The following is a 14,467-nucleotide window of genomic DNA, read 5'->3' as shown; positions in this document are numbered from 1 at the left end:
AAAAATAATCAGTAAGAGCCATACTACTGAGGGTAGAACATGAAATTAAGGCAAGGAAAAAAAAGGCTGGCTATCAGGGATATAGGTTATTTCAGTAATGTGAAATTTTCTAAAACTATATATAGCTTTGATGTCCCTAGTCACCTACCACCCAATCAAAATAAACAAAAATTAAAACCAAGACCAAAAACATGTCTCATTATAATGGGCATTATCTACACAATAATCCTGAGTACTCAGAACAAATATCTCTTAAAATAGGTTACCTTCATAAGTGTATACGATTAACATGAAAACCAACGAACTCTACAAACCGTACTTCTTCCTCCCCAAAACGGGTAGTTTTCTTTTTTAGCTATACTAATTTCTACATGCTTATTAAGTCATCATTGAACAGTAATCCTACTGCAAAATATTACTGTCAAAGACAGTCAAAAAACCACATAGGGAAAACCACTAAATTTTATATTTGGCTCCTCATTCCAAGTGCTTGTATGTCAAAAATCACTCTAAAATAGTTGGCTAACTTTGAGAATCTTGAGAATATGTAACAATTAAAAAAACTGAGGGGTGTCTAAGTGGCTCAGTTAGTTAAGCATCTGACTTTGGCTCAGGTCATGATCTCGTGGCTCCATGAGTTTGAGCCCTACCTGGGGTTCTGTGCTGACAGCTCAGAGCCTGGAGCCTGCTTCAGATTCTGTGTCTCCCTCTCTCTCTGCCCCTCCCTTACTCACTTTCTGTCTCTCAAAAATGAATAATTTTTTTTTTTAAATTTACATAAGCCATGTGGCAGTTTTAGAAGTATCTTTAGGGGTACCTAGGTGGCTTAGTCAGTAAGCATCCGACTTCAGCTCAGGTCATGATCTCATTGTTCATGGGATCAAGCCCTGCATTGGGCTCTATGCTGACAGTGTAGAATCTGCTTCAGATCCTCTGTCTCCCCCTCTCTGTGCCCTGCCCCTGCTTGCGCTCTCTCTAAAATAAACAAACATTAAAAAAAAAAAAGTGCCTTTAAATCAAACACCAAATGATTATCAAAAGGAATTAAAGAAGCCAAAAGTTGTGACACTAATATATGTGTGGAGTAATATTCTTCTCCATTTCTCTCTTCTACATAACATCCAAAACACCCAGTTATTCTTAAATACTTTGTCAATTTTTAAAAACAAAAAAGTCTCCACTCTGTAATTATTTTCTTCCTCTTGGTTTTTAGGGATGAAGACTATTATTTCAAGGAAGGAAGACCACTATCAATATAAAAGTGAAAATTGTATAACATAAAATTCTAACCTTTTATCAAAGAATCAAAAAATAGGTTAACTTGGAACCTAAGCTGTTCAATAACTAAGTAAAGCACTCTTTTAATAGGATATTTCCAAAATGAACTAACAGACCACTCTGGATAATGTAACTCATAAGTATCACCTTTTGAAGGAAAAACCTTAAAGAATACAATTTACTTTAATAATATCCTTATTAAAAAGTACCAGTAGTACATATAATTCAGCCCTAATTTACACTTAGTGTTTGTGTGCTCTTAACAGAATCTGGTATTCCAGAAATTTAGAATGTTTCAAAGATGCTATCCTAATTTTTTTAAAGCTTCAAGGCTGCCTACATATCAATCTTGCCCCTCAGTTCAATTCCTTTCTCTCAATTTCACACAGGAAATTCCAGCATCACCTTTCAAAATGCAGTCATGCTAAAGCAGAAATGCCTTTCTAATGGTCTGACAGGCTCACACTTTCTCTGAAAACATAGTTAAAAGTCATAAAATATTTAAGGGAATATAAAGACCTTTTTGGGTAGATTAGAGAAGCAGAAAGGGGCGGGAGGGAGGTGAGGATATAGACACTCTATTCCATGAAATCATTTCCTCCCTGATTCTGACATATAAGTAGCACCTTGAGTAGAATAAGGTAACAGAGATATAACACTTAAAAGAAAAGAAGGCCTCCATAAAAGTTACTAGCTTTCATTTCTTTTTCACGAGGTAGATAAATTAACTAGATTTCTAGTTGAAGAGGGAAAACAAAAGTCTCACAAGAATCCTCATACAAAAGACTACTTAAATTAGTAAACTCTAGATGCACCATATTCAGTCCTATAATAGTTTAAAAATAAAGAATAGGGGTAGAGGAAAGAAAAAGAGGAGAATCATATAATTTCTTTTGCTTTAGATTTTTTGTTTTTAGGGTAAACGCACACTTTAAATGATTCTATGAGGGAGGATATAAGGACTAGTCGATGCATAAGAAAGAAGATCTCTGGGTTCTCTCACTCCTCCAAGTGTTTGTGTATCCTTGGTCGTACCATTTAACTGTTTCAAGTCCTCATCCATAAAATGGGTGGATACAATATCTGTTTGACTGCAGGAAGTTAGAGAAAATGACCTCAAGTTCCCTTAACTTTTAAGATTTAAGATGTATACACCAACTTGATGTGGATTTATAAAAGTCAAGATATGATCCTGGTCCCAAGATACTCATGAGGGTCATTTGGCTTTATTTAAAAAAAAAGAATGTTGATCGCTTACAAGCACATGCTTCTAACTGATCATCTTACAAATGCATGCTTCTGAATATGGCAAAGATCTGAAGAGAGATCTTGAAGGGTTTAGAATAGTCACCACCACTCTTGGAAACACTGTAAAAAAATCATGTTCTACTAAACAGTAAGTCAAAAGCACCACAGTTTTATATGAAAGTCTGTTTTTACTTTCAGCAATACAACATATCATTTACTAAAGCAAAAGAGTAAATTTACTCACGTTAAAACAAAAAGCAACAAGAAAACTCAATTTATTTCTTCAAGATTAAAGCTCTAAAGGCTATCCCTGATCCTCAACAGTTCCATGGAAGATCCAATTGTGCATCATTTAATAAAGAGCATTCTTAAAAGGTTTATCCGCCACAGATACTCTGAATGAGGATTTTAACTCCTCTAAAATAACCATGTACTGATTATCAACCTCCAATCCTTGGGACAGCACTGAAACAAGTCTACCTCTAACATTCTGGATCCCCTAAGTACTAATTGCTGCATTAACAGTGAATTTTGACCCAAGAGAGTAAAATACAAATATTTCCTAGACCTGGTGTACACAAACTGCAAAAGACAAATAATTTTAAAGTAGACTTAACAGCTGAAAAGTGACAAACTCCAAAAGTGAAGTAACACCTATTCCAGTTCTATCATAATGTATATACATGTATCAGTCAGTTTTGAGCATTGAACCACACAAAAACATCCTGGGCAAAGGATGAAATCCAGACATACTACTTTGGATTCCTGGAACAAACTTTAATGGCTCCAGATGGGCCCTATAAATCATTTAACCTTTTACTTTTTCCTACAAGTAAAAATCTCATAGTTTGGTCTGAAAAGAAAGAGCATTTTGAGCAGACTTTTAAAAAAATGACTAATTTTCATGTGACAAAATGTTTACACTACAAAATAATTGTGCAATGTTAACTGAAAAAAATGTACCCAATACTGTCTAACAATCATTTCTGAAAACTCCCTTACCTGCATAATTCATCTGACTAGTCCTAGAATGCCTTTCCGTCCTATTTTTTTTTTTTTTGGAAGGCTTTTGGCCTATGGCTCCTCCTCTCTGTGTGTTCAGCTATATTTCTTTTTAAAGGTCCCATGATTCTGTTTTATATGTTTACTGTTACTATAAAAGCTGCTGGGGAGAAAAGGACCTGCCATCTCCTCAAAAACATGAAGAGTGGAGGGCTGAGATCGGCCTGAGGACTTCAAAAGGTTTTGCTTGCCTTTGTTCTGGCTACACTCTCCTATTCTACTACCCTGTCCTGCGAGTTAAATTTCCCCTGTGCTTCTGGCTAAAATGTGGATACCACAGCCAAAAACTCTTGCAAGCATCAATCCCTGACTTGGCGGCTCTTGCTACTAAGTGGCAAGCATCTAATGCCACCCTCACCTGATGCTTGGCCGTCTCCATACCCTCCAGAACTGTCGTCTTGAAGTCCTCCTGCTTGCCCTGTGGAAGGAAAGAGGAGAACTCAGGGACCTTACTCCATAAATTAAGATAATATCTGGACATAAAGGCCTAATAGTTGGCGACTCACAAATTCACCACCAACTAGTAAACCCATATTCAAGAGAGCTCCTTCTTCTCAAATCAGGCCCAGGGAATCACATCATAGTCTTCCAAATTCTGGTCAGAAAATTTCAACTGTACACACTGATTCTTGTTGAAAAGTAGGAGAACAAAGTACATAGTATTTCTAACCACTAAATCCTTCCTGTCAGTCCAGCATGGATTGGGGGAAAAAAGGACTCCAGATGTCTTTTACTACTTGTTGCTATGCTAAGAGTGGTAGGTGTGGCAGGGCTCTAGGGTCTAGAGCTGCAGCAATTCAGCATCTGCTCAATCTCTTTATCTTCACCTTTCTATCCAAAAAGAATATACATAAAATGACAAGACTTACAATTTTATTTATGTATTTTTAAGTAGGCTTCACGCCCAGCATGGAGCCCAAAGTGGGGCCTGAACTCATGACCCTGAGATCAAGACCTGAGCTGAGATCAAGAGTGGGACGCTTGACCAACTGAGCCACTCAGGTGTCCCAAGACTTATAATTTTAATGAAAAATTCTCCCTTTGACTTCAAAGAACTGTAAAGACTCAGCTCCAAAACAAGTTTCATTTACTAAGCATGCTAGACAGTGCTAGATCTGAATATGCCAGCCCTCCTTAGTAAAACTTTCAACTGTACCACAAGACACCCTGCAGTCATATGCCAAGTAAACTAGATACACACACACAGTGGGGGGGGGGGGGGTTGGGGGAGATATGGTAGGGAGGGGGTCTCCTACCTCAAGCTACACAGTAAGCCTAAGAAATTTTCCTCATTGACTAATATACAGAAAACTTCAAGAAAAGTATCACAGCTTGAAAGTTCAATCAAAGTCAGGATAGATGATCTTCCGGACTCTTCCAAAATCTATCACCAAAACAGATGCTATGATCTTCTTAAGCTTCTGTCTACCTGGTACATTATGGGGAAACTACAGCATGATCTTTGGAAGATATGAAAACACTCTCCAGTGATCTAAAACTGGACAAGCTTCATTAAATAGTTTATTTTGAAAGAATCTCAACAAGAAAGATTGATTATCTACCATTTGAATTAAAGGGGAACAGGAAAGTGAAAATGACATCTCTATCTTCATGTATACCAAAGTGTTTAGATAGAAATGATTCCTGACATTAGAATATGTTGCTACAAGGTACACGCTCTGCTGTTAAGGTAGAATAGAATCTCATTCCAAAGCTATCTCACTATACTCCTGACAGGCCCTTTAGGTTCTAGAAGGTTATGGTTCTCATACAAGGCACAAGGTATAGGATTTGTTGTTTACAGCCTTTAAAAAAGGGCATATAATTATGAAGAGATGACTCCAGTTACAAAATCCAATCTGCAAACATCTTGAAAATGCAGGCCCTATGTTAAAATTTTTAAAGTCTAAATAAAAAATACTCACTCTTAATTACTTCTAAATCTATTCATAAAAGATCTTTCAGAGTTTTTTTTAAAGAAACTCTTCCAAACAGAACCCACTAGATCAAAAGACTGACTCAAGGGGGGTGGGGGGGCTCAACACAATAAAATAAATACAGTTTCCAAGAAACATTTAAGCATTAGGAACAATATAGCTCCTCTCTTTCAAATTACGTTCCCAGCTTGGCAAAGAATAAAAGCAACAGTCTCTTGTCACAAAGGCATCTCACCATTTCTAAAAATAAATAAAACAAAAACCACTTTCATGCTAGCCATTAAGTCTGAATTATTTTATCCTTCCCATTTCTATCATTTTCCTTCTTCCCCCGCTACATGTCATACAGAATGCTATATTATTTTAACCTGCAGGTAGCTCTTGACTGTTTTCTGTCAATGGTATTTAATAGAAACAGATTTCTTAAGCCTGACTTATGTGCTCAAAAGGTTAACAAGATTGCTCTTTTATAACAAGGCAGGGAAGTCTTTTTTGTCTTCTGCTTTTGAAAAAAGGAACAAAATTCATATACTGTTAGTTGATAAAAATATATGGAGTAATATGAAAAATATTCAATACCCTGGGAAGATTTTTTTTAAAGGGATGTCTCTTAACAGCAGAAAGTCAAAAAAGAAACTCCAAAGCATTGCATAAGCAAAGAAATAGAGCAAAACCAAACAGGCAATATAAACATGTAAGAAATTATGAAAAACAAAATAAGTGCTTAACATTAAGTAAAGAAACAACATATCATTTGACTTGATGAAGGTTCAGAAGAGGAGGTTGCTATTTTCTAATCATAACGCAGTCATGAGTATTTGGAGGGTGCCTACTTCTCCAAAGACAGATGATAACAGCATCATCTTTATTAGTGATATTGTAGACCAATTCTTCCATCATTTTCTTAAAAGCCACACACATACAAATATTTGCAGCTAACTTTCCATCCAGGATTGTCTCTGATTAGAACATATAAAATGCCATATCATTTGCTCTTGGGTCCTTCTGTCCTAGGACTCTGCTGCAAAAGGACATGGAACAGCAGGCAAGTATAGTTGTTATCTTCCATGAGCTCAAACTCAAAATAGAAAATGAAAATATACAAAAGCAACTTTTTCCTATCACCTTGATTGTGGCACTACTGCGGAGACCTCCTTTTGTTTTCATTCTCACTACACACACACACACACACACACACACACACACACACTCTCAAGTTTAAGGGAGACCCTTAAGACCTGTATTTGTGTATATCTTCTACAAATTGAAGATAAAATCTTTTTGATTTATCTTACATAGCAGCTCTTCGGTTGCCCTCCAATAAACCTTCTACAGACCTGTTAGGTTATTCTTGAAGAACAGTGAAGCATTGTAGTTATAGTCTCGATTCAGATTCCCAAGAGACCATTCTGCCAATATCTTAAAAGGAAATCTAAGATGACTTTCAAGTATTTTTTATCTGACAAGCAAGAAGGGCAGGATCACCAATGTGTTGTTCTCAGGTACATACTGACCAACAGACTCACACTGTGACTATTTAGTTTCTTGTTAATGCTTATTTATTTTTGAGAGACAAAGAATGAGCGGGGGAGGGGCAGAATCCAAAGCAGGCTCCAGGCTCTGAGTGGTCAGCACAGAGCCAGACATGGGGCTCTAACTCACAGAGTGCAAGACCACAACCTGAGCCGAAGTCAGACGCTCAACCCACTGAGCCACCCAGGCACCCCGTGACTATTTAGTTTCTTGAAATCATATTCATGTTGATAACTTTGTACACAATTTGAGAAATTCCTAACTCTTCTGGGAAGCAATAATTTTTAAACAAACAAAAAAAAAACCACAACAATTTATTAAAATTTATTTAATCAAAAATTTACCAAATTTACAGAACAAAGTGACTGCCAAGCTCTTGTTTTCAATCAAACCTGACACGTTAGCAGAGGGGGAAAATCTTAAAAGTTTAAACCATCTTTAAAGACATAAGTTTTTGCTCTTATTAACGCCTCAGTTTATATTTTAATAATCTCACTAATTCAATGTTTACCAAATACCTATCTCAAAACTGCCAAGCACAAATAGAAAATGGAACAGGTTAAATACTTATTTCCAAAGGGCTTATAATCTACCTGGGGAAAGATAAAAAAAAATCCACAAAGAAACTTTTTTAAATTTTATTTTTTTATGTTTATTTTTGAGAGAGAAAGAGAGAGAGACAGACAGGCAGACAGAGTGCAAGCAGGAGCAGAGAGAGAGACATACACAGAACCCAAAGCAGGCTCCAGGCTCTGAACTGTCAGCGCAGAGCCTGATGCAGGGCTCCAACTCACAAACCATGAGATCATGATCTGAGCCGAAGTTGGACGCTTAACCGACTGAGCTGCCCAGGCGCCCCAAGAAACTTTTTTTTAAAAAAAGGGAAACAAGAGGCTAATACAGATGAGGAATCAGGGAAGCTTTTCTCAATAAATCCACAGAGGTCTGGATATACTGGGAGGCAGTCAAACCACCAATATGGTCTAGAACACTTATAAAAGCAAGGAGAAAAGCACAGACATGGTATAGAATGACACAGCACTTACAGAAGTGGGAGAGCAGGATAGGTAAAAGGGGCCACCCTCAGTGACAAAACCTAAACTTGATCTTAATAATGGGGTAACTGTATGACCTGTCACAGAAAACAGCAAAACAAGTGGTACTTTAATTAAACTAATCCGGTCACTTTGTACCAGATGGATTACAGGAAAAAAGGTGACCTACACAAAGGAGATCCAATTGAAAGGCCGATTAAGTTAGATATCAAGTGAAATTCACTAGAATAAAAAGATGACAATGAAAGTGGATAGGGCATAACAATAACAAGTCAAAGAAGCTATGCACAGGAAGTTACATGACTTTACAACAGACTTGATAAAACGGATAAGGGACTTTCAAGATGGCTCCAAGTTCTTTTAAGTCAGGAGTAGTAATGCAGTGGACCAAATGCAAAATTTAGGTAAAATTAAACGGAAATATTTTTTACTTAATTACTCAGTCTTTAAAGTAATTAAAGACTAGAACTTCAGGACTAAAACTTTAAAGTCTTAAAAAAAATTTTTTTAATGTTTATTTTTGAGAGAAAGAGCACAAGGGGGTGAAGGGAGGGACAGAAAGAGAGGGGACACTTTAAATATTAAAACACATTTTTTAATGTTTTTATTCATTTTTGAGAGCGAGACAGAGACAGAGTATGAGTGGGGGAGGAACAGAGACAGAGGGAGACACAGAATCTGAAGCAGGCTCCAGGCTCTGAGCTGTCAGCACAGAGCCCAATGCGGGGCTTGAACTCACAAACAGAAAGATCATGACCTGTGCTGAAGTTGGACGCTTAACCAACTGAGCCACCCAGGCGCCCCTAAAAAAAATCTTAAAATAGCATGGGGGTAACAATAGGCTCAGAGAATTTGAAGCAGTTTTAAATGTATGACTAATCTCATAAGGAAAGTCACAGTTTCAAAGAGGAATTGGTCAACACAGACAAATGACAAAAAATTTTTTTTAAATAATTGAAAGGTAGCGAGTTATTGGTGACTATAACCACTTCCTGCTGCCTTCCAGTCCTCTCCATAGTGAAAGGTGGCTTTAAAAATAACCTCAAATACACTGCTCTTAATGCATCCCTTTCCTAACTTTTTGACTATGATTCTGGACAGAATAAATGATCTACAGCAGTTCAAAGAAATGCAAAGGCAAGTGAATTGGGTTCCCTGAGATAGATGAAACTGGCCTAAAGGGAAAGCCTCAGGCATTCCTTTGAAGCACATCATAGGCAGTTAACACAGCTAACATTGATCGATACTCTCCAACAAAATTATCCAGAATGAAATCTATGGGTTCCAACTAGAACAGCAATCCTAGTGTTATACTGTCATTAAGGCCCAGAAAGCAGGAAAAGGGTGCTGCTTAAGGTAGGAACCTGCCTAAAATTTTCTCCCTTTACCACTGGAGGAGCAGTAGCACTGCTGATCTACACCTGAAGACTTTTTAACATTGGAGCAGAAGTGAGAAACCTCAGTACCAGAAATCCTACACAAAATAAAAGCCCTATAAGCTAAAAAAGGAAAGCAAAGCTTTTAGAAGCCAAAGGAAAGAATGGACTTTTTCATATGCTATTTCCCTCCACATTCCATAGTAGGGATTTTCCTCACCTATTTTGTTGTAAAATCTTGGCTTATAGTTCAGTTTTCAAAATGTTCCAAAGAAAGTTTACAATTTAGATGCTATGTTATGTTGCTCGACTACCAAGCTTAATGTGAATTTGAGTAGTTAACAACAAAGCTTACTTTTCTAGTTATTCACCTGTTTGTTTGTTTGTTTGTTTTAAGTTTATGTATGTAAGCAATCTCTACGCTCAACATGGGGCTTGGATTCAGGACTCCAAGATCAAGAGTCACATGCTCTTCTCACCAAGCCAGCCAGGTAGGTATTCCTCACCTATTTCTAAAAAGGCCAACAGTGAATTTTACCCTGGACCTGCTATTAAAAGAACTGTAATAACTTTTCACAACTGATAACCATGAATTAATTTCAATAAGAATACCTTTTTCCTGCTCAAATAAATTTCTCAGAATGCTGGCTATCTTGTATCTTCCCACACCACAATCAGAGGCTCTTCCCAACCTCAGTATGATTGGAGTCTACACTGCTACAGGGAGATTTGACTTCTTAGGCATTAATTAATCATATGTGTTCTTCTATCTTCACATCAGAAGATGCCAAAAAAAAAAAAAAAAAAAGGAAAAAAACACAACCCTATCTTCAAATGTTTGAGGCCACCGTAATTAGCAAATACTGCAAAATGTTAACATTTGTTAACCCTATTCCTAGTTCAAGTCTGTGTTTAATAAATACAAGATGTTTGTACACAAAAGTGGAATTTATATTTTCTCCTTTGATCTCTCGTATCAAGTCCCATTTTGCAGATGAGAAAATCCTCATAGACAAAGTATCTGTTCTATTATATCATGAGCAGACCAAAAAAGGATGGTAGCAAAAAGAAAGGAAATTATAAAAGTAAAGTTGCTCAGCTAAACAAATTATTAATTTGCCTTAATTAAAAAAAAAAACCTAATCAATCAGTGAAATGAAATCATTAAAAGCAGCTCAATCTGTCAAAGACTGAACCTAAAACTGGTAGCATTTGATTCAGTGGTTTTGGCCAAAAGCAGTTAACAGTTAAGAATCAAGGATCTCAGGGGCGCCTGGGTGGCTCAGTCGGTTAAGCGTCTGACTTCAACTCAGGTCACGATCTCGCGGTCCATGAGTTCAAGCCCTGTGTCGGGCTCTGGGCTGACGGCTCAGAGCCTGGAGCCTGCTTCGGATTCTGTGTCTCCTCTCTCTCTGCCCCTCCCCCGTTCATGCTCTGTCTCTCTCTGTCTCAAAGATAAATAAACGTTAAAAAAAAATTAAAAAAAAAAAAAAAAGAATCAAGGATCTCAACTGCTTCATAAAAGCCTAATTCCTTCACATTTCATGTAAAACTTCCAAAATCCAATTTGGGGAAAAACATTTAAAAACAACTTCTGGGTTCTCACCGTACTTTGAATACACTTTTATCATATTGTTTCTTCATTGTAGCCAGTTATTAAATTTGTAACCCTAAAGAGGACTATGAATTCTCTGCAGAAAGACCTAGTCTTCAGCGCTGCACCCTCAGAACCCAGCACCATGCCAGGAACAAAGCACTGTAGTTTTACAATTAACGGTTGTATAATAAAGTCAATGAGGAACTGCCAAGATTGGGGCAATCTTACTTTGCGTAGAAAATGTCTCCACTTTTTCTTTTCTTTGCTTTTCTTTAAATTTCCTGTCCAGGGGCGCCTGGGTGGCTCAGCTGATTGAGAGTCCGAGTCTTAATTTCAGTTCAGGTCATTATCTCAGTTTGTGAGATCGAGCCCCATGTCAGTGCAGAACCTGCTTGGGATTCTTTTTCTCTCCCTCTGCCCCTCTCCCCAGCCTGCACTCTCTCTCAAATTAAAAAAATAAATAAATAAAAATAAAGAGTAAGGGAGCCATCTGTCTTCTTTAAGGGAAAAAAATAAAAATAAAAAAATCCCTTCCAGGGCATTGGGCTTAGCTGGTGGAGCAGGTGACTCTCGATTTTGAGGTTGTGAGTTCAAGACCGGTGTAGAGATTGCTTAAAAATAAAATCTTTAAAAAAAAAATTTTTTTTTTCACTTCCACACTATTTTTTTTTTTTTATTTTTTTTTTTCAACGTTTATTTATTTTTGGGACAGAGAGAGACAGAGCATGAACGGGGCAGGGGCAGAGAGAGAGGGAGACACAGAATCGGAAACAGGCTCCAGGCTCTGAGCCATCAGCCCAGAGCCCGACGCGGGGCTCGAACTCCCGGACCGCGAGATCGTGACCTGGCTGAAGTCGGACGCTTAACCGACTGCGCCACCCAGGCGCCCCTCCACACTATTTTTAAAAATAAGTCTTCCAGTAAGCCAAAAATTTAGGAAGACTTACTTTCGTCCCACTCTTTTTCCAAGTTCCTCCAAATTTTTATACTAAAATTTAATATTTCAGATTCATTTTACCTTCTGTTACAGATTTATGTACACATCTGTATCTCTGCTAGGCTATAAATCATCTGAGAGTGGGGACCATGTATTGCATAGTAATATATATAGCTTGGTCCAAATGTTATCTCTCAAAATATAAAAATTTTGAATTAATCTGCGCTTTTTTCTCAGTCCTCCAGTAAATTATTCGAAGCACAGTTCCAAATCAGAACACTGAAATGATGATGTACAAAACCGGGGGGGGGGGGCGCAAGAAAAGTAATCTTAGGTCTGCTTTCTAAATGTATGCATCGCATTTCATATAAGGAGAACTAAAATGATTTCAGGCACTTATTTGACACTAGCAGGCCAAAATGGCAACATAAACAATCCTGTTAGGAATGAATTTCCCAACAACTTCTAGTAGATCTACAAAAGAGGGTCTCCTGCTGGGTATGGGGTTGTAACAGAATTCTGTAATTTTCCCTGTGGAGGTAATCCGAGTCCATTTTCAGGAAACCTGCAAGTTACACCTGCTCTCTGATTGCACCTGAAGGTACAACAAGAGAAATCAGAGAGAAAAGCCTGGGATAAGCCACTTGAAAATAATTATGGCATGATAAAATTATTCCCCAAACTCTGACCGTAACTAGCCATGCCGCCAAACCCAGGACTTTACTGAATACCTCAGTATGACTGCCTCACAGCACCTAAGAACAAAGAACTATGAAAATATAAGGACTGTTACATAAGTATTAGGCCACCGTTTATTTTTTTCCTCTAAAAAAATTTAAAAAAAAAATTTTTTTTTTTAATGTTTATTTATTTTTGAGACATAGACAGAGCATGAACGGGGGAGGGTCAGAGAGAGAGGGAGACACAGAATCCGAAGCAGGCTCCAGGCTCCGAGCTGTCAGCACAGAGCCCGACGTGGGGCTTGAACTCACTGACCGCGAGATCATGACCTGAGCCGAAGTCGGACGCTTAACCGACTGAGCCACCCAGGCGCCCCCCCAAAAAAATTTTTTTTAACATTTATTCATTTTTGGGGAGAGAGAGAGACAGAGGGTGAGCGGGGGAGGGGCAGAGAGAGAGGGAGACACAGAATCCGAAGCATGCTCCAGGCTCCAAGCAGTCAGCACAGAGCCCAACGCGGGGCTCGAAACCACGAGCCACGAGATCACAACCTGAGACGAAGTTGGACACCCAACCGACTGAGCCACCAGGCGCCCTTTTTTTTCTTTTGAAGTAAGGAAATCCATCTTCAGCTCTTCTCTGGTCAAATTCCATTATTATACTAAGTTGTAAAGGACAGTTCAAAAGATTCTACCTTTTAGATTTTTTGCTATACTGAATAAGCAATTCATAAAATATTTGGTCATCAATTTTTGTCATAAATATTTTCATTTTAATAGTATTTGTGATCAAACTTCACTGGATTTTAAACTTTTCTACCCATACACATATTCTATATATTTTATATAATTTAGTATTCTTACTAATTTATGTTGCATCTCCTTTCATGTGATTTTGTGAAATATTCTTTCAACCGACAATAGGACTATTACATGAAAAGGGCCCCAAAATTATTAAAACCACAAAATTTTTTGGTCATACCAATCTTTCAGATCAATGATTTCTGTACGTTAAACAGCCCACATCTCTTTCAAACACACACCACACACACACCCCCAAAATTACCATGTAAGACAGAAGAGAGGGCAGGTACTTTCTTTTATTTACATTATTGTAAGAGTTATTATGTGTTCTTAAAAGAATATAAACAAGGAGATAAAGTGATTCTTCCTACAGTCATTCAATAAAATAGATTATAATACAGAGCTGTCATCAATCAGCTAACCATATCTAATAACTATATCTAACAAAATGAACCAATAATTTGACATAAGCCTTTGAGCTTCATTACAGTATTAGCATACCACTGAGGCTGGAAAACTGGTACACAGACATATGCATGTGCTTTTACATATATATATTTAAAAAAAAATTTTTTTTTAACATTTATTCATTTTTTGATAGACAGAGCATGAGTGGGGGAGGGGCAGAGAGAGAGGGAGACACAGAATCCGAAGCGAGCTCCAGGCTCTGAACTGACAGCACAGAGCCTGACGCGGGGCTCAAACTCATGGACCGTGAGATCATGACCTGAGCTGAAGTCGCTTAACCGACTGAGCCACCCAGGCTCCCCCACATATATGTATTTTTAAACATACTTCTGATATCTCTGTTGAGAAATTCATTAACGTCTTCAGAAAGGCATTTTAATAGCAATTTCAAATTTCATTTTATTGTTTTAAAGCAAGCTTCCATGAAAGTGTTAAGCTTTATACAACTAAGCTATTTCTAACCCAAAATGAAATATATCTTCCCAAACCAGA

General features: G+C 37.6%; 1 protein-coding gene across 3 annotated transcripts in view; it reads right to left on the bottom strand.

Annotated features, from left to right (window-relative positions):
* The window catches only part of KDM1A (lysine demethylase 1A), a 63,080-nt gene that overhangs the window by 35,150 nt on the left and 13,463 nt on the right, over positions 1–14,467 (bottom strand). For 2 of the 3 annotated variants that reach the window (XM_040464530.1, XM_040464539.1), the window contains exon 4: positions 3,947–4,006. The exons of the other annotated variant lie outside the window; for it this stretch is intronic. In XM_040464530.1, the coding sequence (XP_040320464.1) occupies positions 3,947–4,006 (60 nt within the window). The remainder of the gene's footprint in view (positions 1–3,946; positions 4,007–14,467) is intronic. 3 annotated transcript variants of the gene reach the window in all.

The sequence above is a fragment of the Herpailurus yagouaroundi genome, unplaced genomic scaffold (genome assembly GCF_014898765.1).
Source record: "Herpailurus yagouaroundi ecotype Mexico unplaced genomic scaffold, PumYag 77, whole genome shotgun sequence".
Lineage (NCBI taxonomy): Eukaryota > Metazoa > Chordata > Mammalia > Carnivora > Felidae > Herpailurus > Herpailurus yagouaroundi.
Note: the sequence above shows the minus strand (reverse complement) of the source record. Positions and strands in the feature narration are given on the sequence as shown.